We start from the raw sequence: 22,687 nt of genomic DNA, 5'->3' as shown, positions 1-22,687 counted from the left end.
TGAATAGACGGGTGTGGTTTAGTCTTTAGACCACAAGCTGGTTAGGCAGGAACTATTTGTACTGAGCTGACATGACAAAAACATAGGATAAGTTGATGTGAGATAAGGCAAGACATAGCAGAAATGTACTAGATCCACTGTCTTATCCGAACCCTCCCTGAACGTACCCACGGAGGCAACGGAGACCATCTGCCGCTTAGGTTCCCAGAACCATCCAGTTTACAACCATAGTCACTCAGTATAATAGCAACTTTCCTGGCAACGCATCGTCATGGAGCTCTGATCTGTATCAGAAACTGAAGACTCTCCAACAGTATCTTCTATGCCTGTGCTTCGGCGATATAACCATAATCAGAAACGGGCAAGGCTCTACCTGATTCCTCATCAGGAAGGCCGATTGCGCCTGCAACCAGGGTACTCTTTCCTTGAAATAAAGACGTTGACAGTGAATATTCTCACGGAGGCTTTTCCCAAGAATGGATCATTCCGGCCAAGTTTGCATTGACTGATGGGTCCTGGACGGCTGGGCCTTACGGGGTTTGAGAGTAGTTCTGAGGCATAAGTCTCGGTACGGCAGGTGTAATGACCATTTGATATTACAATACAGCCAGACCGTACCATACCTTACCAGGTATGTATCTTAACCGTCTTGAACGCTGCTATACCTGCCTTAGCTTTTAGCCATCCGGATGGCCCCCACAGCCTGGCAGTATCCATAACGGCGAAAACCGAGGTACACCGGCGTCTCCGAGTCCGGGGTGGTGATAACCGTTCACCTTAGCGGGCTAATCTTAGCATGATCAACATGTCTCTGCCTTGGCAACCAATGACATAAAATGATGGGCTCCCACGCTTGAGGCTCCCAATGCCCCTCAATTCCCATTCCACTCCACCGTCTTGTATTCGTCATCATGCCACCATTCTGCAAGATTGCTGTCATTCAACTCTATGTCAAGGTGAGTTTCTATCTCTTGCATCTCTCTAAACTAGCTTCGTCAATCAGTAAACACAGAAAGGGTAAAACAAAGCCAAGAGCCAAAAAATAGAGCCACATTATGTTTTTCAAATCTTGCAGTATCGTCTCTAATACGCTCTTCTTCTAGCCCCTCAAACCCGAAGACAACTTCGCCCGGGCTGTGAAATTTATCACCGAGGCTGCTGCACAGGGCTGTCATTTGGCTGTACTGCCTGAATTTCATCTGACGAACTGGATCCCTACTGATCCTCGTTTTGCTTCCCTCTGCAATGACTGGGAGACCTATCTGCATCGTTATCAGGCCCTCGCTAAAGAGCGTAACATATGCATCGTACCCGGGTCGATAGTCCGACCTGTGTCTGCTTCGCCTACAGCTGCAGCAGGGGCCACTGTCTCTGATAAACAGACACCGAGCCTAGAAAATGTAACCTTCTTCATCTCCAACACGGGTGAGATTCTCGGCTCCTACGTGAAAAAGAACCTCTGGGGACCCACCGAGCGAGCGTACCTTCGATCGTCCGGCGACAGTCCACACCAGGTCATTTCGACCCCGCTGGGCCCAGTAGGCTTGCTGGTGTGCTGGGACCTAGCCTTCCCTGAAGCCTGGAGAGAATTGGCATCGCAGGGAGCTAAGATCATCATTGTGCCGACCCTCTGGACTCGCAGCGGCGCCTCTGAGGCCGGCCATCGCCAGAACCCAAGTGCGCCCTCCCTGTTCCTTGACAGCATTCTGACTGCGCGAACATTTGAGAATACCTGCGCTGTTGTCTTTGCCAATGCAGGCGGACCTCCAGGGAGAAATTACTGCGGACTCTCCCAGATCAACATTCCGTACGCGGGTCCCCTGGTCCGTTTAGGTACTTCCGCCGAAGGAATGGGCGTGGCGACACTCGATTTGGCGGTTTTGGAAGATGCGGAAGAAAACTACGCGATACGCTCCGATCTAACAGATCCTTCATGGCATTACAGGCACACTCGCCGGGTTCCGGTGGAATCACCCAAAGGAAGGCTATAGATAGGGCGGAAACGGCGATGGCGCTCTACGCTGTGCTTACCTGCCTTAGTCGAATGTAGTATTCAGCGCCGTCCAAGCATGTCAATTAACCGAGTACGTAGCAGGCACACCCAATACCAGACATGAAGAATCCTTGTCCAGTGGATGACGAGGGATCAGCGAAAATGGAGCGGGACAAACGGTGTAAAGCCGACTGTGGAGCCTCTCCCCCACATTGTCTGGGGTCTGGCAGGTGACAACACATCATGAAGTTTCGGCTGCATTGGCTTGATTGGACTTCCTTGATTGTTTCATCACATATGTGTTACATCGGCTCTGTGACCCCAGCGAAAGGATCTGGGAGAATGGGGGATTTATTTTCTTATCTACTGTGCAAGTTGATCTAGGCTAATCGAAGCATTTCTATTGGTTTTTATTTTTTTTTTTTTATTTTACTGTATGAATCATCTAGAAGCGGGGTTTCGGGTTCCCTCAGGCTCGAAACGAAATTGTTCCTGCTGAAGGATAATTGCCCATGAATGAGGCTTTCAAGAGGGGAATACGCTCAATCAATGTGAGATGTACTATCTTTCTATGATCAGTACTGGACTTTATGGCTTGCACTACGAATCTTTCAGGATTCATTACACCCTTGCCAGATATTGAAAATGTGGTGGTTCTCTTAAGGACTCGGATGAAAGTCTAAAAATATTACAGCTAACATGGTGTGTGAACCATGCATATGCAGCTCTTGACGAAACTGATAACAAAGTGCGAAACACACACAGTCTGACCCTGTTAAGCGCCCTTGATGGTAATCACCCAAGGTCATATCACGGATGATGCCCAGTGTAGATTGATTCGCGAGTGAGCAATCTGATAACTAAGCTTTTTACTTCGGAATCTACCGATCATGCAGATCCTACCCTGTATCAGCAACGCATGCATCTTGTAAATAATACAAATTCTTGGCATGAGATTCCGTACCATTCAATACCTTACGCTTACAGCTACATATACCCTGGGCTCGATTAGCCCTATCCCTGCCAGTGGCCATCAGACTCCTTGTATCAAACTATCAATTACACTCATCCCGCTGGAAACGCGCCTTCATCGGACAAATGTCCCGTCCAGGATCCTGATCCCCGTCAGGAAATGGCCTCTGAATGGTGTATCCAACGTGATGAGACATGCGGTCTATCATCGCGTTGGATTCCGGCGAGTAGTGCTGAACAGGTCAGTCGTGGCGGCTACGAACAGGATGGAGTCCATCGGGGGGAAGGGGCAACATACTGGTGCTTCTCTTCGTTCGTAGTTCCGAGGTATGTCCTCGTCCAAATAGAAGGTCTTGACGTCGTCAATGAAGAGGGTTGTTCGGCCGTGCTTGCCGAACTTACCCAGCACACCCACCATGTTCGTGTACTGGGCACTGTTTCCTGTTAGCCAAGGGCGATGGACAATGTTTAAGTGTGCCTCACAGAGAGCAGATAGCACCCTGATTACCGAAGACAAAATTCGGGTTTTCTGCTTTGCTTTGGTTGTGTCGCAGGTGATGGTGCTCCGCCAGGTCTTCTAAGGACAACGTCTCACCGTCCTTCGAGAATGAGAGCAGGGATTCGAATAGCGTCATGTTGAGGTTGATATTGTCGCCGACTGCACGGTCGTTGCGAGTTGGCGCGGCCGGACAATTGATCACGTACTGTACCAGGTCATCCTGTGCGAGCGTTAATTCATACTCTTCTAGAAAACGAGAACAATATCTTGCATTGAAATAATCAAGATCAATGGTCTCCGGCCAACCATGCATTGCGAACGTCGGCGCCAACACTAGCATGCTCTGTGGGAAAGAATTAGTAGAATGAAGCACAAGGGATTCTTCTGGTGGGAGAATAACGTTATCATCTCCAAAATTCCACACCTTGCGGACGGCATGCGCCAGCTCAGCGTAGGTGATGTTCCTTCCACTTCGATTGATATACCCCCGGTTGGCCAGCGCATTCACCGCGGGACATGACGAGCGACGGTATTCCCCGTTTTCCCCTGAGCCATTGAAGTGTCTCTCGTAGTAATGCACGGTTTCATCAATGTAAAAAGGTTTCTTTTCAGGAAGGATATGAGATGGAGTCGGGATGAATGGCTCGTTCAGCCCAAACCCTCGATCGTTCTCTCCTTGGAGGACTTGCTGGTGATACGCTATAGCATAGTCCCAATCGATTCCACGGGGATAGGAACTGACGGCAGTGAGCCACAGAAAGACAAGTATAAGCGTTCTCATTTGGAGACGAGAAATGTGATCCAAAGGGTGGTGGAAGAGAGAGATTTCCAGAATCTCGGTTCAATATGGGTTCCCTATATACGAGGTTTATCTTGCCTGTATTTACTTCCAGCGTCAGCAAACCAGCATTTGCTGGATTGCAGACATCCCTCAATGCGATGTCTCGGTTCCGTTTCGAGGTGTTCCATCCATCCATGCGTGAATCGGATGGATGATGCTCCGCAACGGAGACATACCTACACATGTATCTCCGCAGTGCGACCAATGAGGGTGGATGTGTCCAGAAGGACGTATTGGTGGAGGTCCTGTTCAGAAAGTGCATACCGGTATTTACAGTAATTGCATACATACATCATACAGTCCTGATACACGTGTATCAGGCAATAGAGTATTCTTGCATACATTGTTGCTGTCTTATTGCGTAATGCGGCTTTCCTTATCAGGAATGCTCCTATGTACACTTGAGAGACGAGCTCATGACTGTGGGTCAGGTCGGATACTGGCCAGATTGAAGCTCAAAATGAGATGAGTGAGGTGGTCAGGATCTATGGTGTGTAGGGTCGAAACAAACAGCATATAGATAGGTGAGTTTCTAGTTGGCAAGCCCTGTCTCTGCTTCCTCATGTCTTCAAAGAATTCAGAATCTATTCATGATGGTCTTCAGTGATTGCCTGATTTTCTCGTCCCTTATAATTTCCTATGCTCTTGGACTGCCAGTGGTTCCCGGCCAAACAGTGATGGAACCTTCCGCAGCCCTTCCTGATGACGGGGACCACCTGTACACGCTGCCAATGTTTGATATCAGACCCTGGGAGCGAGTGTCTGAGGTCCGCCTGGCCCGTGAGGGATATCTCTATGGACCGCCTTTGCTGGGGAACACATCGTTCTTTCCCACCGGGGTGCTGGGGGATGCCATGGTGGCCCGAGATAAGGCTGCGTGGTTCCGTGATGTAGAATATGTTACCAACAACGTGTATCCTGAGTGGGACAAGGCAGCCATAGCACTGGCAAAGGTTTGTTTGCTGAAGGAATCCACGCCCCGGAGAAGGGCCCTGCTAACTGAACAAGGCGGGAGGTATACAATCTCTCTCCAGCTACGCAGTCATCTACGAGAACCAATGGGCCACCACCTTGCCGGACGGGGTTGCCTCCGGGATGCTGACAAACTGGACCCAGGACCTGCTGTTCTCCATGGAACGGCTTTCAATCAATCCCTATGTGGTTCGACGTCTTCACCCACGCAAGGACCGGCTTCCCTTTGCGGTTGATGACAGAGTCGTGCAGCACCTGGCGGCGGGAAGCACCCTTGAGGCCCTCCACTGTGACGGGCGACTCTTCTTTGCCAATCATTCGTACCAGGCGCCGTATCCCAAAACTCCTGGACGTTGGACCGCGGCTTGCACTGCCTACTTCTTCATCCATCCCCGCTCCGGCGCCTTTCTCCCTCTGGCCATCAAGACTAACATGGGGAGCGACCTCACATATACCCCGATGGACGAGACCAATGACTGGCTGTTTGCGAAGATGGCTTTTGAGATGAACGATCTGTTCCACTCGCAATTATACCACCTGGCAAATACACATGATGTGGCAGAACCCGTCCACCAGGCGGCCTTGCGGACCATGAGCGCTCGTCATCCTGTCCGGGGATACCTCGATCGCCGTATGTTTTCTCATTAGTCCTCTTTTCTTTTGTCTATCCTACTTACTGACGGTTAAAGTGATGTATCAGGCGTATGCAGTTCGCCCTATTGGAGAGGAATTCCTCTTCAACGAAGGGGGTTTCTACGACAGTTCCTTTGCGCTTCCAAACTGGGCTGGCAAGAAGTACGCGACAGATGCCTACTGGGAGCACGCGGGGCATTTCAAGGCTACGAATTTCTACCAAGACCTGTTTGACCGCGGACTGGTGGACTGCACTTATGGACCCCCCTTGACCTCGTTCCCGTTCTATGAGACAGTGGCCCCCATGGTGGAGGCTATCGAGGAGTTTACGCGAGCATTCGTGGAAGCGTATTACCCAGACAAGACATTAATGGACGTAGACAATGAATTACAGGATTGGATCATCGAGGCCACTGAAGCTGCCAAGGTTATCGATTTCGTGCCGGCTCCGATGCGAGAGCCCGAGCAACTGATCTCTGTGCTCTCACACATGGCTTTTCTCGCAGGTATTGCTCATCATGCCCTCAATGGCGCGACGGTCAGCGAGGCCTCAGGGGTCCTCCCTCTCCACCCTTCCTCCTTCAACCGGCCCCTCCCTGAAGCCAAGGGAAGTATCGATTCCCTGCTCCCCTGGTTGCATAACGAGACCGAGGCACTTAAGCAGGCCTCCCTCCTTGTACGTTTTAACCGACCATTGCTGGATGAACAGGAGGGAAGCCTGCCCTATATGTTTTCAGGATCCAGCTTCCTGGCGCGGACGGGGGCCCCGATTCATGATGCCGAGAGGAGGTTCCGGGAGAAAATGTGGGCGATTAGCGACGAGATCCGGATGAGGCAGTTTGACGAGAGGGGTCTGTCGCAGGGGATGCCGTTCCTCTGGCGATCGATTGATCCTCGAAAAATCCCGTACTACTTGTGTGTGTAGCTCGAATTGTGCATAGTTACCCATGCATTGGCTTAGGAAGAGGCTGTCAACCCCATCGTGGACTTGTTATAGCTATATACGATTATGAGAATATTTGTATATGTTTGCGTTTGGTGAGAGCAACCCATTAGCTAAGACACCTGAGTATATGTTTTGTACGATGTAGTTCGTAGATTATATGCCCAATCTATGTATATTGAGTTAGGAGTTCACACCAGGTACAAGATGATGGCCATACATAGAGAAGCCAAAGTGTTTCTCATCGTCCTCCATTTGATAGACGATTTGCAGCACAACAGGTACCTAGTAACGTTCAGGTAACCAAACGAAAAGATTGGAAGGTATTCATGACGGCATATCCCTCTGCCGAGGGGGAGTGGGCTTGCGTCGAGTGACTCTCAATTTCAACAAGACCCTGATACGATGCTGCAAACCAACTACAGCTTAGACTCAATCTTGCACAGAGCGGAGTTCCATGCTTTCTCAACTGCTTCCGCATACCGTGCAGGGTTATCTGGCATGTGCGCGCAGTGACCCGTACCCTCAAAAAGCACCTTGTCGACCTTCCAACCCTTCTCTTCGGCCTCCTGAGCGTGATCCCAGACATCCCGCCAGTCAGTCATACGATCCTCCTTCGAATACATGTAGCACACGTATCCAGGGGCATCTCGTTGGGGCGCTGGACCGACCGTCTCCTCATCCAGGAGGGTGCGGCGCATTAGACTTGCTGGGTTCTCGTTTCCGCATGCAATCCAGGTGTACAGCAGGATCAAGAGAAAGTGCACCACAACGGAGCCCACGAGGCGAGATGAGGGAGGAAGAGAGAAGACCATGGCATTGTAGGATTTCCAGTACGTTCCCCTTGCCGGTGTACTGTCCAGCACGAGTCCCACCAGCGGCAACGGCTGGGATACAGTCTTTGCGAGCGTAATCAACAGCTGCGTCGCGGTGTTGGTCCCGCCATTAGAGAATGTATGCAGCAGGATTCGCGGCGCGTCGCTTTCAGTACGGTCTGCTAGGGTCTCGAGGACGACGTCCACGGCGGGCCGGATCAGTCGACGCTGGCGCGCGTAGCTGCTCACTAGGATCGAGACCTCGGATTCAATCAACAGGATCCGGGCATGAGGCGCAATGGAGCGGTGCAGATCAGTATATTTGGTGATGTGCTTGGCCGAGGCCCCCAGCCAGGTACAGACAATGACAAGTTGGCCCGGCAGCGCTTTGTCGGGAGTGGAGAGCCAGGTGCGTGTGGCTATACGAGTAAAATGTGGAATTACAGACCTGGTCCATGTTCAACCTCGGTATTTTCGAAAGTATTGGTTGTGCATTAACAAAGGGCAGTATTGACAAGGGTGCTTACATGCTGCGGGGATGACAAATCAGAGGTCCTTTTGCTCTTTGTTATCGTTGTCTGGGATGTCTTTCTGCAGATACGGGTGAAAATGAAAATGGAACAAAAAGGGGGCTGCCCCTTCTCCATTATATGCCATTCCCTTCATCTCTTTTTCGACCTGGCATAGCCGCCAGTTTTTCTGCCCCCAATACTGATCCAATTGTCCGATTCGTTTCTTTGCTTTCACGTTCATTCTCCTTGTTATCTCAGTGCCCCACACCCACTCGCGATGGAGACTAAGCAGTCTGAGCAACCTCCGGCCGAGGAATTTCCTGCTCCTGCTCCTGCTCCTGCTCCTGCTCCCCCTAACGGCGGGTTGGCGGCCTGGTCGGGCGTCTTTGCCTCGTTTCTCCTCTTCCTCACCACCTGGGGCTTTTCCACGGCTTTCGGTGCATTCCAGAGCTACTACCAATCCGATCTGCTGCACACCAGCTCTCCGTCTCGCATTGCTTGGGTGGGCACTGTCAATGCCTTTTTTCTCATCTCCACTGGCGTCATCGCCGGTCCCCTTTTCGATCGGGGATACCTTCACCATCTGATGATCGCCGGCTGTTTCCTGACCACCTTCGGGCTCATGATGCTGAGTCTGTCCACGCAGTACTACCAAGTGTTTCTCTCCCAAGGAGTCTGTTGTGGCCTGGGTAGTGGCTTGATCTACGTTCCCGCCTTGTCATTAGTCTCAACGCGCTTTACCACGCGGCGTGGCATTGCAGTTGGCCTGGTCACCTCAGGCGCGAGCGTGGGTATGCTTCACTGACTGATGTACTTATTAGACCGTTGAGCTGATGAAAATCACTCTACCCCAGGCGGAGTCCTCTTTCCCATCATCTTCATTCGTCTTCAACCACGTATAGGGTTTCCCTGGACGGTACGGAGCTTGGGCTTCATTCAGCTGGCCTGCTCGTGCATCGCAGTCCCGCTGCTGATGGTGACCACCAAGACCCGACGCAGTCCTCCCCGGAAGCTCATCCACTGGCATGCGATGAAGGAATGGAGCTTCAACGCCTATGGGATCGCCAACTTCCTCATGTTCATGGCCTACTTCATTCCGCTCTTCTATGTCCCTGCCTTTGCCTCTACCGCCCTCCGCTCTTCCACCGACCTTAGTTTCTACATGGTCTCCATCCTCAACGCAGGCTCCGCATTCGGCCGCATCGGGTCATCCCTTCTGACCTACCGACTCGGCGCCAGTAGCATCCTACTTGCCAGCGTGGTTGCCTCGGCGGTGCTCCTTTTTGGCTGGATTGGCATCCACTCCGTCGCCTCGTTTGTCGTCTTCTGCGTGCTCTTTGGTATTTTTTCTGGCGTGCTCATCTCCGCTAATCCGCTAGTCATTGCCCACCCGGTAGTCTCGCCCACCCCTTCAGTGATTGGGACGCGCATGGGCATGCAGTGGTTTGCTACCAGTCTCGGCGTGTTAATTGGAGCGCCTATTGCGGGCGTTATTGAGGGTCATGGGGGAGATAATGGCTTTCTGGGATTGCAAATCTTCAGTGGAGCGGGGATGGCTGCGGGAGCAGCGTTTCTGCTGGTACCCCTTATGGCAGTTTGGCGACATGACAATATACAAAACAAGGCGTAGTGTGGCATCCAGCCTACCCCAAAGGCGGTAGAGCAAGCAACCGGGCAAGATGCTAGATCGCCCTTGGGGTAAAGGAGGGGCGGGAGGGGTCGCCTTTCAGCCATCAAACCTCGGTCTCATGTTTGTTTGTGCATGATCTGGTCAACACGACAAAAGTACGAGAATGCGCAAGGTAGTCTTAGTGCTTATGCTGATCATCTTCCTAGCGGCATTGTGTATGGTAACTATCACCTGTCCTGGTGCGGTACAGACAGTATCGTATTAATACCAATACCAGGTACTGTACCAGGTTCCATTACGTATTGTATGTACCCCAATATATTATTCATTTCTGACACTCATTCACTAATATACAAGTTCCGGCAGCTGAACTCGTTGCAGTAACACATCCTCGACCTTCTCAGCTTCAGAACCGTCTTGACGACATGCATCATGCATGTCAGCCTCTGTTATCATCCAGGCAAGTGTCAAATGATGCACGGAGAATCCTTCATCACTTCGCCAGTAGGCGCTCCTCTCGGGCCACTGGCTGGATATGGACATTCCGATCCTGGCTTGCATGGAGCGGGGCGTCCTGCTCATGATCTTGTTTTCGTCGTGCTGGTGAGGGTCTCTGAGTGATTTGGCCAAGCACGAAATCAAGGCAATATCCCCGGAGATGCGGGATGACAGACGATAACCCGGGGGCATCGAAATGATCATGCCGGACATAGGACTCGATTAGGTAGGAGGAGACACCCAACTGAAGCCGTGGCTAGTTCAGGCTCGATACAGTCACCGTTCTTTTTGCTCTGTGCTTCCACATGAGAGTTGTGTAGAGATATCTGCTTCCACCGAGGCAGAGAAAAGTCCTACCCCGCCCATGGCAAGAGATAAAAGGCACCAGCGGCAGATGATATGTGGCTGCTCATTATTCTCCCATCAAAAGTGCTCCTTACCTCTCTTACTGGAACCGCTGTCGTGTTCCTGTGAAGTACTCTGAGCCAGACATGGATCCCTTCAAAGCCATTGACCTGCCCCTTCCTCCTCACTTCGTCGCTGCTCTTGGCAGACCTACCGTCCTTGTGGGCTTTGCCTGTGTTTTTCTATTCTCCCAACTTCTGGTCTGGACTGCCAAGTACTCACGCAAGAAGTCCAAGGGCCTGGCAGATATCCCTGGCCCATCTGGATGGCCCATTATCGGGATTGGCCTGGATCTACCGGCTCGCCCGCGCAAATTGTTAAACTCCTGGGCAAACCAGTTTGGAGATACCTTCAAGGTGCGCGTGGGCTGGTACAACTGGGTGTTTTTCAACCATCCAGATGCCGTCAAGGAAGTGTTTGATCGGCAGGTAATCCAACCCCCAACTAGCGAGTCCCTTGCTGTCAGAATGCTGATACAGTACAGGCGGCTGTCACGTCCGGTAAACCACCGCTCCCCATCGCCCAAGAATACTGTCTTCGGGGCGATGGTGTGCTGCCGATGACCTACAATGCAAAGTGGAAACGTCTGCATGCCTTTTTGAAGCAGCTGCTTAATGCCAAGGCATCGGCGGCGTTCATCCCCAGCCAGGAATTTGAGATCAAGCAACTTTTATGGGATCTCAGCCATGAGGCTGGGAAAAACAGCACAGATTTCTATATGCACATCCGCCGCATGACCTTCTCCATTGTAATGACGTCCGCGTACGGCCTTCGCATCCCTCAGTGGGACTGCCAGGAGGTCCGTGATGTATACGGAAACATGCGGATGCTTTCAATCATTCTAAGCCCCGGGGTGTTCTGGATTGACGTGTTCCCGCCGCTGAACTGGCTGCCCCGGTTTCTATTCCCTTCATGGCCCAAAGCCAAGTTCATGGCGCAGAAGATGCACGCAAACAAGATGAGGCACTGGAACAACCTCAAGGAGCGGATTGCCCTCGGTAATGCGCCCGATTGCTTTGCTAAAGACCTCATGGAGTCAAACTACCGCGATTACGGACTCGAGGAGGAGACAGTCTCCTGGCTAGCGAGTGCGGTGCCGGAAGCCGGAGCGGAGACAACGGCCAGCGCCCTCAACGGCATGATCAGGTACCTGGCCATGTTCCCGGAGGCACAGGCCCGGGCCCACGAGGAGGTCACACGGATCCTTGGCGATGGACGGATGGCCACTCTAGCTGATGAACCACAAATGCCTTATATCAAGGCAGTGATTAAGGAAACGCTGCGGCTGTGCCCCGTAGCCACGACGGGCCTGCGTCGCATGGCTGACGGTGATGTCAAGTACCGTGACTACGTCATTCCCAAGGGAACAATCCTGCTCGCAAACCTGAACGCCCTGCATTGGGACCCAGAGCGTTTCCCGGATCCGTTCAGCTTCAAGCCGGAGCGGTACCTCAACCATCCCCATCGATCAGCGGTGTATGCAGCCGGGGGGGACATCATGGCCCGTGACCACTTCACCTTTGGGGCCGGACGTCGCATCTGTCCAGGAATCCACCTGGCGGAGAACGGGCTGTTTTTGGCCGTGTCCAACCTCATCTGGGCCTACGAGTTCAAGCTGCCTTTAGACGAGAAGGGCAACGAGATCCCCCTCGATATCAGCGACGAGGGCTTCATGGAAGGTGCCATCCGCGTGCCAAAGCAGTACACCGTCCGAATCCTGGAAAGGAATCCGGCGCGGTCCCGTCTTATCCGGGAGTCGTGGGAACAGGCCCAGAAAGATGGATACATCCTGCGAGGCGTACATGTCGACGCGGATGGAGGAGTGAGAGGCAGCGCAAAGGTGAAGGCATAAGAATCTTACCGTTGACGACGTTCAATACATACGACTCAATGGTACGGGGGTTTTCTCTTTACTGGAAAGGTATGGTAGTGCTGTAGCGGGTTAGAATTCAACAGTTTTGCTCATACGTACAATATGTTCAAATCTGGATGGTCTCGCACGGGTAGTCTCGCAGGACATATCGAACTCAAGGAAGTGAACGTCAGTCATCTGCCCTCCTGATCGTGCCAGTTCAGCCACTTAGTCATGTAAGCCTCTCCGTCGACTGCTAGTGCATGGTTATCCAAGCAGCAGGCAGTAATTGTGGAGAGAGAAAGGAAACTTCGAATCCAATAGGGACTGAATGAGCTCTGGCGCTTCCACTTCCAGAGCAGGTTGGACATGCTCGCATATGGCATGACGCCTTGACGCGGTATCCCAAGGAAACAAGAGTTCGTGTTTCGCTATACGATTCAGGTTTACATCCACCGCACCATTTCGACCACTTCAGACTTGTTCCTGAGAGCGGCGAGGTTCCTCAATCTGTACTTCATCAGCTCAAAATCAAGTTTGACGTAAAAGACTTGGACTCAGTCGCTTCGTCAAGCACAATCTCGACATTGATGCGTGCATAAGCGGCAATGGCATGATTCTTTCTCAACGTCATTGATTGATGATCTTTTCTCTTGGGATGACTGATGCCCATCCGAGCAGAACTCTGTTGGATGTCGGCACTATCATTGATGACGAGCCTTTCCTCCTGATCGCCGACAAAATGTCCGGCGGCTTCGAGGATTCCTGGCGAGATGCAGGTTCCTTGGGTGCGATATGGGATAGATCAGTTCCAGTCTTTACAACAACGACAACACATGTGGAAACCAACACAAGATGCCAATCTCAACGCACCAAAAGATGTGATCTGGTAGGGTGGAGAGATATGGCTTCAGGAGAGCCTGATGACGCTTTCTATTTGTGCCGACATCCGCGGTGAATTCTCCCATTCCAATGCACGGCGTCGCTGGCGAAGAGAAATCGTTGCGACACATGCAACGGCTAAAAGTAAAAATGCGATTGTAGGTCTCGACTATCGCATGCCTAGCCTGACTGAGGCCTTAGTCCCATCATGATAACATCAAGGGCCAGGTATTTAACTACCACCCACGCCAGCAAAGAAGGCGATAGTACACTGGAGTCAGGGCAGTATTGCACGGAGTGTTCCGGAAAGAGCAAAGCCTAGGATGGGATCTCTGGTACATGCATAGCGATTGGTTGGCAATAGGTTTCTTTTAGCCTTGACAGGATTGCACCGAACCAGCCACTGTGCTGCGAAAGGTTTCGAGCAGCAAACGGCTTACATGCTCTCTCTGCCCAGTCACGTTCTGGACCACGTCATCCAAATCAATCAAACTCACTCTGCAACTCAGCTATGCTCACCCGTAATCAGCAACTTCCAAACGGCTCAATCACCACTCGGCCGCGTTCAACAGGTGGCTTCAGTACGACTGACTGATCGCAGCAGACGGGAAGCCCTGTTTTTTACTGTGGTCGGATGTGCTTGATCCTACATGAGTAGCAGATCACATCGAAAGACATTTGTTGCTGAGATCACCAAAACCATTGTGGAAACTCAGCAGTGACGACTCCCAGTGCAGACCCAGCCTACTACCGGTTGGCTGGGGGTGCCGAGGTATCAAGGCGAATAAATTCCCAGCTCCTCTGAAGAACACTCTATTTGCAGGCTTGGTGCATAGAATGTTTGGGGACTGTGCTTGATATATGATACAATAATTCGCAGAAACACTTTCTCAATCATTTTCTCACGGTGGATTAGGAGTAAAGGACACCATTTTTAGGAACCAGGGTTAGCATACTAGTGGATGCTAATTATGTAGCGGCATACATCTGAGCCAGTACGTGCCTTATCACAAGTTCCTAATTCACCACTTCCATATATAAAGTGGTATCAATACCGGCTACTTCCACTCCTTTTCCCGAGTTACGGCTGTGCTCAATCGTTCCGTGCCCGAAGCGGAACTCCACTGGCCGTCTGAAGGTTCAGATAGACCGCAGCTACGGATTGTCTTGGGAGTTGACCTCCTCCAAGGAACAGGAGACGACTTGGCAAAGCAATTGAAGGAGAATGTTAACGGACTGGAGCAGTTAACTCGTGTTTTTTACCTTGGTATCTGCTATGCGATATGTGTTTCCTTTAACGTTCACCTGCTCCTGACTGCCACCAGTGTTTGCCTCAATCAATAAGGAAGCTGTCAAAGAGGGCACACAAAACTACATCATGATGCAGAGACTCGCGGATGTCCTCGACATGGTAGCACCATGCTTACAAACCATTGTCTATGCCGGTGGCACCAGAGTAAGCACGTTTGAAGCCTGTTCAGTACTTTCCTGATAACTCTTTCAGGGCTGTAGTACATAGCTGTATACTAGGTGGCATATTCTAACCATTCCTTGTGGAATCTATAGCCAACAACTTCCTAGATAACTATGCTAGGATAGTTGCTTACTATTGGTTCTGTAAATTCTTATAAAGTTTGGTAAAGGATGTAGGTAGACCTGGACTGAAGTCTGTCCTAATACTATTATAGGTTTTATACTAAGTAGCTCTGTATATTCTCTGGTGCTCTACTAGGTATAATATCTTTCTCTATATACTTACAGTCATGGAATCTGACTAGATGATACATTTAATCTAGATAAGTATGAGGTAGAAGTATCCTTCCCAGGGCATGAAGCAGCGAAGAGATATTAGTTGCTCTTGACACTAGTCTCTGAGAAGATTCTTAATTAAATTATCATCCATGCAGCCCTTGATCCTAATAAATGCAGCCAAAAATTCATTAGTATGGTGGATAATCACCGCTCCGTGAACTTCGCCAAATTATGGCGTGCCATCGCCAACTGGTTCGGGCTAAAGGAAGTAGGTCCCTCGGAAACAGGTGACGCTTTGAAGCCGGGAGAAATGTAACTAAGTTCCGTCATCTGCTCACAGAGAACGGACAACCAAAAGGAGTGACGTGTGGTGTAAATGCTGGAAGTGTCCAGATATAATTCCTGGGATGGTGGTTGTCTTTCGATCGTCATTTGAGCATAGAGAGGTTGCAGGGGTTAGGGTTCGCTGAGCAAAGAGACCCCGTTGAAGGCTGTCCGGACGCATTCAAGAGATTCAGAAAAGCTAAAATTGACTTTCAAGAAAAAGAAGGTGCAATAGTGTGACCCTCAGCCTAGTTCTTTTACTGTCTCAATTCACTGACACTTCTGGCCTTTGACCAAGTCCAATCAGGTTGAGGAAAATGTGAATGCCTTCATTAGATTGGGATGACAAATACTCTGGATTGGCGATTATTATCTCTACTTTTAGTTGTCAGTGAAATAGAAGGTCAACTTTTCTTTCAAGCCTTTTTATTTTGCTTTGATCTACCAGCTGTACGGGATCCAACTTGGACAGCTGATCCTTTGTTCCAGTCAGGGCTATATGGCTCATCAACGCCGCAGTTACAAATGTATTTCGCGAGGAGTCTTTATGATATCCTTGCTTGCGCCCTTAGAGGGAATAAAATCGCTCTCTGAATTCTGATAAAGGTCAAAATCGACTCAGAGCCTTACAGTGATCGTAGTCAATTAGAAGGTCCTGACTGCTAATCGAGAATGCTGCGAATGTGAATTTGGGCCGTAAGAGTCGAAGACAAATATGGTTTCTTGCGAAGAAGTGCCTGGGGCGTTTCTAGGGAAGAGGAGAACTTCATGCCCTAAGGAATTGAGAAGCCGATAGGGACGCAACATCGGAGATTTTTCGAAGGCATTCTGCAAATGGTCTCGCGATTAACAGGGAAGTAAAGCGGAGAATAGACATGGGATCTTCTCGTACATATCAGCATTGTCTTGCCATTCCTGTTCTCTATGATGTGGAAACCTGGCCACGGTTCAGCTAGTATCCAGCCAAAGGGGGGACGGAACCTGTCGAAATCGGATTACTCCGACTCTCGTATCGACTGTCGAAGTTAATATCCGCTTCATACTTCATCGATAACATCAAGCTTCGTTCAATGCATGCAGCTTTCCCATGTCTCATGGATTGACAATGTTTCTCCATCTTTGCTCTATTCCGCCCGTCGTTAATAGCTGGAAGTTGGCCCAATGGCGCCAATGAAGGATATGCGGATATAATCATCCGCGGTGTTGCCCTGTGGCGTCACATTGGGTCAGCCTTGCGTCAGAACAATCCGTTTCTAGGCATCCTGCAGTTGCAGGAGACTCGCGACAAGATCGAGGAGGCCATAGTCACTAACTACAAAACAGCAAGACGGTATGTTCCACCAGCAATCGCAGCAAAAGCTGATGAATACCCTTCGACTTTAATGCATCTTAGGAAAAGTCAGAGCCATAAAGGCCCAATTGACGGAGCAAAAAGTAAAAAGGAAACAGATCAAAAACAAACAACATCCGGGATTTACTAGTGGTCGGCCACCCAACTATAACTGGCCGGCGTGCGGCTTGAGAACAGTTGAGGTTCTGGGTGCTGTAGTTGCCATAACCCTAGGTGAGCTTAGGTGAGTGCGGAATAAACAGGTTGAGTAATCACCCATTGAAATCCCAAATGACCCCGCAATGCTCTTGTGGTTAATCTAATATTGGGGGCTAATACTCTTTTGAAACACTGGTACCCTTGGCGAAGGACACAACCATGTTCTTGTTACTCTCGAGCATTATCTGTGACGAGCCCACCCACACTGCTTCCTAGATATCATTTTATCACCATCCAGGGCTGATAAATACAGTATGACCTAGTGTGAACACATGGGCTAACATGGTTCACAGTCTCACAATCATCACCTCTCGGGACTAGTGGCAAATCGCACAGTATGCTGAGGGATTTCCGTTTCAAGATGGCGTTTTGGAAGTAAACGGCCAGTCCATGCTTAGCGTCAATACTGATGGTCTGTCTGGTCTGTCTTGTCTGTCTGGTGGTGCCGAAGCCCGAACCTCGCTGTACTGCCGTTGAGGTTAGCACTTGGTTTCCTTTTGGGGTAAACACAGCGGTTGATCGACTTTTTTTTTGTCTTGGAGTGTGACTGTTAAGCGAGCTGTCTGATATCTAGGCAAATCTAGCAGGCGGGTAGAACCGATCATTGCGTTGGTCTCATTGATCAACGCTGTGACAGGCTTGTACTTGAGTATTGCTGTCACAAGCACTAGATATCAATTCCTGGTTTTATATCTAAGCTGTATTAGCTGTGAAAATCTCACTGCAAGACAATGCAATAAATTTATTTTAGTGCTTATTTTGCTAGGGAATGCCCTGTGTTTTGCTTAGTCTATTGTAGTGAGCACAGACGAGGGCTACAAATCTCCACCTGACTTTATACGGGTCTGTTGTCCCTCTAGATCCGCGATTGGAACCTAAGTATCCACAGATGTGTTTTCTAAGTTATTATTACTGTAATGAAGCTAGTATGATCACATTCAGTCCAATCGTCTAAGGCTTGGAACCAGCGCATGATGTTACATTCAATATCCTCGGTCAAGCAAACTGTCCGAAGCACTCACAATGCGATATCATTGGTTGATTGAGGACCCTGTGACTGTCACTTTAATCTAAATGTCAAAGCGACAATTATCATTAAGAATTTCTTTGACTATCGCTTAAATCTGATTTTTGGCTGGACACTTTAGAAACAGTAATCCATAGATGGTAGTCCAATGGATGAAGCTGTCACACCCTGGGATCCGTCTCTGCTGTTCTCTGCTAGTCTACTACTTTGGGAACGGGGCGATATAGTCCCTGGACTATATCCGATACTTGCCTGAGGCCTATCGACCAGATAGCCTGATAACACAGTGATACGATGACCCGACCGAGGGTCAAAGACAACCAAAGGTAACACAAGAACAATAACAGTAGAGATAGAAGCAAGGCCTATTGAGTACGTATACTCAATAGTATAGAGTAGCTGACGAATCGGACTAGTGATCTTGTACTCAAGTGAATAATTGATATTGAACGCGAGGAACTAAAACTAAGAGTGCTAGATACAACGTGAATGAGCGTCCTTATATCCCATAGTTCCTCCAGGTGGTAGTGGTGATAGATGGTATATTGGTAGGATGGTAGATGATTGCGATACCCTCCTATCGTTGATCTCGTATACCCATCTACCACATCACGTGATGATGGTTCGTAGGGAAACACATTCAGTAAGCAACTACTGAACTGTATTTCTGCGGGAACCCGTCCGGATTAAGCATTTCTCCGGATCGTGCCCTGATCACTCCGGGATTGACTGGTGATCATCGATCCTTGGGTTTCTGCCTGTCACATCCGCCTAGCACTAGCGCGGCTGTGCTGGTGTCGTAACAGAAGCAAATGCATGAGGAGCACCCAGCATATGTATGAGGGTATTTGTTTATTGGAAATAGCCATCTCCTGTAATTCAGGAAGTAAATAAAAGTAAAAGAGTCTGTTACAGTCCCTTTATTTACATATGTTAGTAGTGCTTGTAGGAAAGTTTGCCCAAGAGTCTGTCTTTAGCTTTTTGAATGAATTCAGCTCTAAGTGTCAACATTGATGCTGGCACTAATAAGTCAACATAGATCAATAGATATGTGCCTGAGAGCCTTGTTCCCTCTTGTGCTAATAGGCCTAACTTAAAGTAAATCTATAAATATAGTTGCGTGTCAAATATCCAAATTAAGTGAATTTAGATACTGACCTGATTGGGCAATATGATGAGTATACTCCCATAGATTTGATATTAACATACCCGACCCACAGCAGTCCTTCTCTCAAAACTACTCCAGAGTACACTGCAGTGCAACCTGGTTCTTGGCAAAGTACAGCCACGATGAGCGCTCCAGGCAGCAATCAATGGTTTTGCAGGTCAATCTGCAGCCTCGGGTCCCTTTTTGAGAAAGCCGGAATAGGTCTGGCGCAGCCCTGCATTTGTGTTGCCTCCAGCTGACTTATAATCAATTCAACATGATGAACTACCGAATCGCACAGGCTGCACCTTTCACTCGACATGAGTTCTACAGTAAAGATCGAAATTGTGCTTTTCCCATATTGACCTGCCCATTTCTCAGCCGCCTCAAACAGTTCTTCCCTCTTCAGTCAACCAACGTTTGGGGGGATGCGTCTGCGAAGTCTGTACCGTTGTGGGGCCACGACTCTTCTCCTCTATGAGCAAGTGGCTCTAGCAGATCTTGGGATCCAGGCGAATGATGTCGGTATGTATTTCCCAAATTCATATCTTTGAGACCTCCTCAGGGTCTATATGAGGTGTACACTTGTGACACATGTGATGTTTATCAGACACTCAGACACCGTCAAGTCGGCCGCCAAAATGGTCGCGGCGCCCATGATGGAGTTCTACAACAAGAACCAGACTGAAGGCATCCCGGGCAAGCTAACGGACACCTGGTATGTGGCGGGCGCCATGTTCATGATTCTCATCCAGTACTGGTATGCCTCCAGCGATGACACCTATAATACTGTTGTGTCACATGACCTGATGTTCCAGTCGGGTGAGAATTATGACTTTCTCTCAAAAAATTACAGTCACTGGTTGGTAGGGAGACAGATCTGTCCCCATATCTTATCCATGTTAACCTCTTTCAGGGTAATGACGATCAGATGTTCTGGGGACTTGCCTCCATCACTGCTTCAGAGACTGGGTTCCCAGAGATCCCAGACAAACCCACCTGGACCTCCCTGGCGCGGGCAGTCTTCAACATGCAGGTTGCCCGATGGGATACCACGAATTGTGGTGGCGGCATGCGATGGCAGATCCCCCTCTATCTGCCTGGTTACACGATGAAGAACGCCATATCTAACGGCGGTCTTTTTGAACTGTCAGCCCGGCTCGCACGCTTCACTATGAATGACACTTATGCGCAATGGGCTGAAAAGATCTGGGACTGGTCAGCCAACACGCCGCTCTTACAGACTGATCACTGGTACATTGCCGACTCAACCTCTATTGAAACTAAGTGCAAGGATGCTGGAAATACTCAATGGTCATATAATTATGGCACCTATTTGTCAGGGGCCTCATTCATGTATAATTATGTAAGTCATCCTATGTCTAGTGACTTACAGAACCAGCTTGCTGATTATATATGGTGATAAAAAGACCAACGGGAATGAACAGTGGCTGGAGAGAGTCAATGGGCTGTTGAACTCCTTTCTAAGGACCTTCTGCCCTAATGATAAGGGTGGTAATGTCCTGTCTGAGGTTGCCTGTGAGCCCATCATGACCTGTGATCGCAATCAGATAGGCTTTAAAGGATACACGGCCATGTGGCTGGCACATACCGCAATCCTCGTTCCCTCAACTGCGACCCGGATCTACCCAGTCCTGCAGGGGTCTGCCCTCGCTATCTCTAAGCAGTGCTCTAAGCAGCCTGATAATACCTGCGGTATCCGTTGGTGGCAGTCCACATGGGATGGCTTCACTCCCGGGCTGGAGTCGCAAATGGCGGCCCTGGGCGGTATCACAGCCAATCTGATGTACTTCAAATCGACTGCACCAAAGACCATTGACACAAACCCGGACGGCAAGGAGCATCAGATTACTGCGACCCATGAGGATGAGACGACCTTGGATACACCTCCCCCCGTTGACGCAGCCAATCGCGCGGGTGCATGGATTCTCACTGTGATCTTTGTGCTTACTGCTGGGGGGTTAGTTTGGTGGTTAGTCAAGACGTGACAAGATGTGAACTTGCTCATCTGCTCTTAGAAACATTAATTTGGTGGATACTGTTATGCTGATTGGTTGTTACATTGATTGATTGACATTTCCTTGTTCCGTTGCGGCGCCGGGCTGTGCCCTGCCAGAGGCTCCTAATGAGCAGCGACTAGCTGACTGACGACCGCCTTTGCAGACTGGTGCCGCCAGTGTACAAATATCTGTATATCTTAAACCCTAGGCTAGGCCATACCCGCCGTAGATCCATGTCGCCCAGGGCCGAAATCAATGAGTGAGTGCTACTTTGTTTCCCGTAGTACCCTTCCGCCTGCCCAGGTGCCCGTACAAGCCAATTCCACTAGATAGAAGCTGACCCATTCGGCTGTCGCAGTCTCCCAAGCCTGCAAGGGTCTCTGGGGCGCCGTTACCGGACAAGGTCGCCTGATAGCATGCCGGGCCTGCAGGTGGCTACACCACGCCAGTGGGATTGACTATTAGTATGTGATAATGTGTGGTTGCGGTTTGACAGCTATTATTGGCTGGGAAGTTAGTAGTCACACGCTGCTGGGGCGCTCCACTTAAGCCACGTCAGCTGGGTAACCTCTGCCAGATACATCAGTTGGCTGGTGCTCAACATGAGCCGCACAGTTTACTAAACATATTACTTCTCTGTTACGACCGCTGTCAAGTTTCGAGGTTCCCTTAAGCGCCGGCCTACACTACCTACTGAAGGTCGTTTGTGTCAGGTGCAGCTAATAGCACGCGGCACATAGAGGATCTTCTCTGGGGCCCGGCCCCACAGGCAGAGGGGTAGGCATTAAGATATAGATATCCAGCTTCTCAGGCACCCTCTATAGCTCAAAAGGGTCGATTTTAGCTGCCGCGAAGCCATTCTGGATATTCAGAGGCTTAGAACCTCTAGATAAGTTGTTGGATATGTGTTAAGGAAGTTAAAATTATCAATATGTTTGTATCCTAAGGCCTAAGCACATCTTTTGCTCAACAAGGCGGCAATCCATCAACACACTTTAAAGGGCTAAGATGACCAACATTCAGTGGTTACAAGAGATGAGAAAATATGCAGGCAAGCAGATAGCAATAATATCATCATCCCTGCACTCCACAAAACCAGGGTACAGGGCCTCCAGGTGTTAGATGGCTCCCATGGCTATCTAGATCATGTAGGTGATATCTGCCAACTTCACAGCAAGTTGTTGCCGGAATAAAGACCTTTTAGAGCCATCAAAAGCCTATCTCATCTTTTACATCAAAGGCCCTAGAGATGCTAAGTAGCAGCGCAGACATCACCTTGCTGTCGTTCTAGCCATAGTGGATTGCCTCCAGGGCTGTGTGGAGGGCATTCTACGTTCCCTTGTCTGGAAGCAACCTTGTGAGCCTGAGACAGATAACTCATCTGGGCCGCGATTAGTGTTGTTAGGAGCTTACTAGATGT

At 49.8% G+C, this 22,687-nt stretch overlaps 8 protein-coding genes across 8 annotated transcripts; 5 read left to right on the top strand and 3 right to left on the bottom strand.

Moving 5' to 3' along the window:
* The first annotated feature begins 857 nt into the window (after positions 1–857).
* AFUA_4G02790 (carbon-nitrogen hydrolase family protein) lies at positions 858–2,565 on the top strand. Its single transcript, XM_741372.2, has 2 exons — positions 858–956; positions 1,104–2,565. The coding sequence occupies exons 1-2, from the start codon at positions 912–914 to the stop codon at positions 1,989–1,991; spliced, it is 933 nt and encodes a 310-aa protein (XP_746465.1). The 5' UTR covers positions 858–911; the 3' UTR covers positions 1,992–2,565.
* An 11-nt stretch (positions 2,566–2,576) lies between these two features.
* Positions 2,577–4,617, bottom strand: AFUA_4G02780 (uncharacterized protein). Its single transcript, XM_077804522.1, has 4 exons — positions 3,736–4,617; positions 3,449–3,684; positions 3,264–3,399; positions 2,577–3,198 (listed from the first exon to the last, which is right to left on the bottom strand). Exons 1-4 carry the CDS (start codon positions 4,243–4,245, stop codon positions 3,049–3,051), a joined length of 1,032 nt encoding a protein of 343 aa, XP_077660669.1. The 5' UTR covers positions 4,246–4,617; the 3' UTR covers positions 2,577–3,048.
* A 192-nt stretch (positions 4,618–4,809) lies between these two features.
* AFUA_4G02770 (putative arachidonate 5-lipoxygenase) lies at positions 4,810–6,835 on the top strand (the record flags this gene model as incomplete). The annotated part of the gene is made up of 3 exons (XM_741370.2): positions 4,810–5,258; positions 5,314–5,908; positions 5,967–6,835. Exons 1-3 carry the CDS (start codon positions 4,896–4,898, stop codon positions 6,833–6,835), a joined length of 1,827 nt encoding a protein of 608 aa, XP_746463.1. The 5' UTR covers positions 4,810–4,895.
* Positions 6,836–7,171: 336 nt separating this feature from the next.
* AFUA_4G02760 (TMEM53 family protein) lies at positions 7,172–8,197 on the bottom strand (the record flags this gene model as incomplete). The annotated part of the gene is made up of 2 exons (XM_077804521.1): positions 7,172–8,116; positions 8,196–8,197. Coding segments are annotated over 2 exons (846 nt in total). The 3' UTR covers positions 7,172–7,272.
* A 260-nt stretch (positions 8,198–8,457) lies between these two features.
* On the top strand, positions 8,458–9,810 carry AFUA_4G02750 (putative MFS monocarboxylate transporter; the record flags this gene model as incomplete). The annotated part of the gene is made up of 2 exons (XM_741368.1): positions 8,458–8,971; positions 9,083–9,810. The coding sequence occupies 2 exons, from the start codon at positions 8,458–8,460 to the stop codon at positions 9,808–9,810; spliced, it is 1,242 nt and encodes a 413-aa protein (XP_746461.1).
* A 227-nt stretch (positions 9,811–10,037) lies between these two features.
* On the bottom strand, positions 10,038–10,521 carry AFUA_4G02740 (uncharacterized protein; the record flags this gene model as incomplete). The annotated part of the gene is made up of 2 exons (XM_741367.1): positions 10,038–10,046; positions 10,165–10,521. The coding sequence occupies 2 exons, from the start codon at positions 10,519–10,521 to the stop codon at positions 10,038–10,040; spliced, it is 366 nt and encodes a 121-aa protein (XP_746460.1).
* A 278-nt stretch (positions 10,522–10,799) lies between these two features.
* AFUA_4G02730 (cytochrome P450) lies at positions 10,800–12,691 on the top strand (the record flags this gene model as incomplete). Its single annotated transcript, XM_741366.2, has 2 exons — positions 10,800–11,141; positions 11,198–12,691. The coding sequence occupies 2 exons, from the start codon at positions 10,800–10,802 to the stop codon at positions 12,563–12,565; spliced, it is 1,710 nt and encodes a 569-aa protein (XP_746459.1). The 3' UTR covers positions 12,566–12,691.
* A 7,154-nt stretch (positions 12,692–19,845) lies between these two features.
* AFUA_4G02720 (glycoside hydrolase family 76 protein) lies at positions 19,846–21,630 on the top strand (the record flags this gene model as incomplete). Its single annotated transcript, XM_741365.2, has 3 exons — positions 19,846–20,112; positions 20,163–20,500; positions 20,649–21,630. The coding sequence occupies 3 exons, from the start codon at positions 19,846–19,848 to the stop codon at positions 21,253–21,255; spliced, it is 1,212 nt and encodes a 403-aa protein (XP_746458.1). The 3' UTR covers positions 21,256–21,630.
* Positions 21,631–22,687: the final 1,057 nt, after the last annotated feature.

Source organism: Aspergillus fumigatus, chromosome 4 (assembly GCF_000002655.1).
Source record: "Aspergillus fumigatus Af293 chromosome 4, whole genome shotgun sequence".
In the NCBI taxonomy this organism is placed as follows: domain Eukaryota; kingdom Fungi; phylum Ascomycota; class Eurotiomycetes; order Eurotiales; family Aspergillaceae; genus Aspergillus; species Aspergillus fumigatus.
The sequence above is the reverse complement of the archived record's forward strand: the minus strand, read 5'-3'. Positions and strand labels throughout refer to the sequence as shown.

Bases quoted from the DNA above. Each gene is read 5' to 3' on its own strand.
- AFUA_4G02790 (XM_741372.2), top strand. From the start codon at position 912: ATGCCACCATTCTGCAAGATTGCTGTCATTCAACTCTATGTCAAG. The intron at 957-1,103 runs GTGAGTTTCTAT...CTCTTCTTCTAG, and splicing joins TCATTCAACTCTATGTCAAG to CCCCTCAAACCCGAAGACAA.
- AFUA_4G02780 (XM_077804522.1), bottom strand. From the start codon at position 4,245: ATGAGAACGCTTATACTTGTCTTTCTGTGGCTCACTGCCGTCAGTTCC. The intron at 3,400-3,448 runs GTGAGGCACACT...AACAGGAAACAG, and splicing joins CAGGGTGCTATCTGCTCTCT to TGCCCAGTACACGAACATGG. The intron at 3,199-3,263 runs GTATGTTGCCCC...TGACCTGTTCAG, and splicing joins ACGAACGAAGAGAAGCACCA to CACTACTCGCCGGAATCCAA.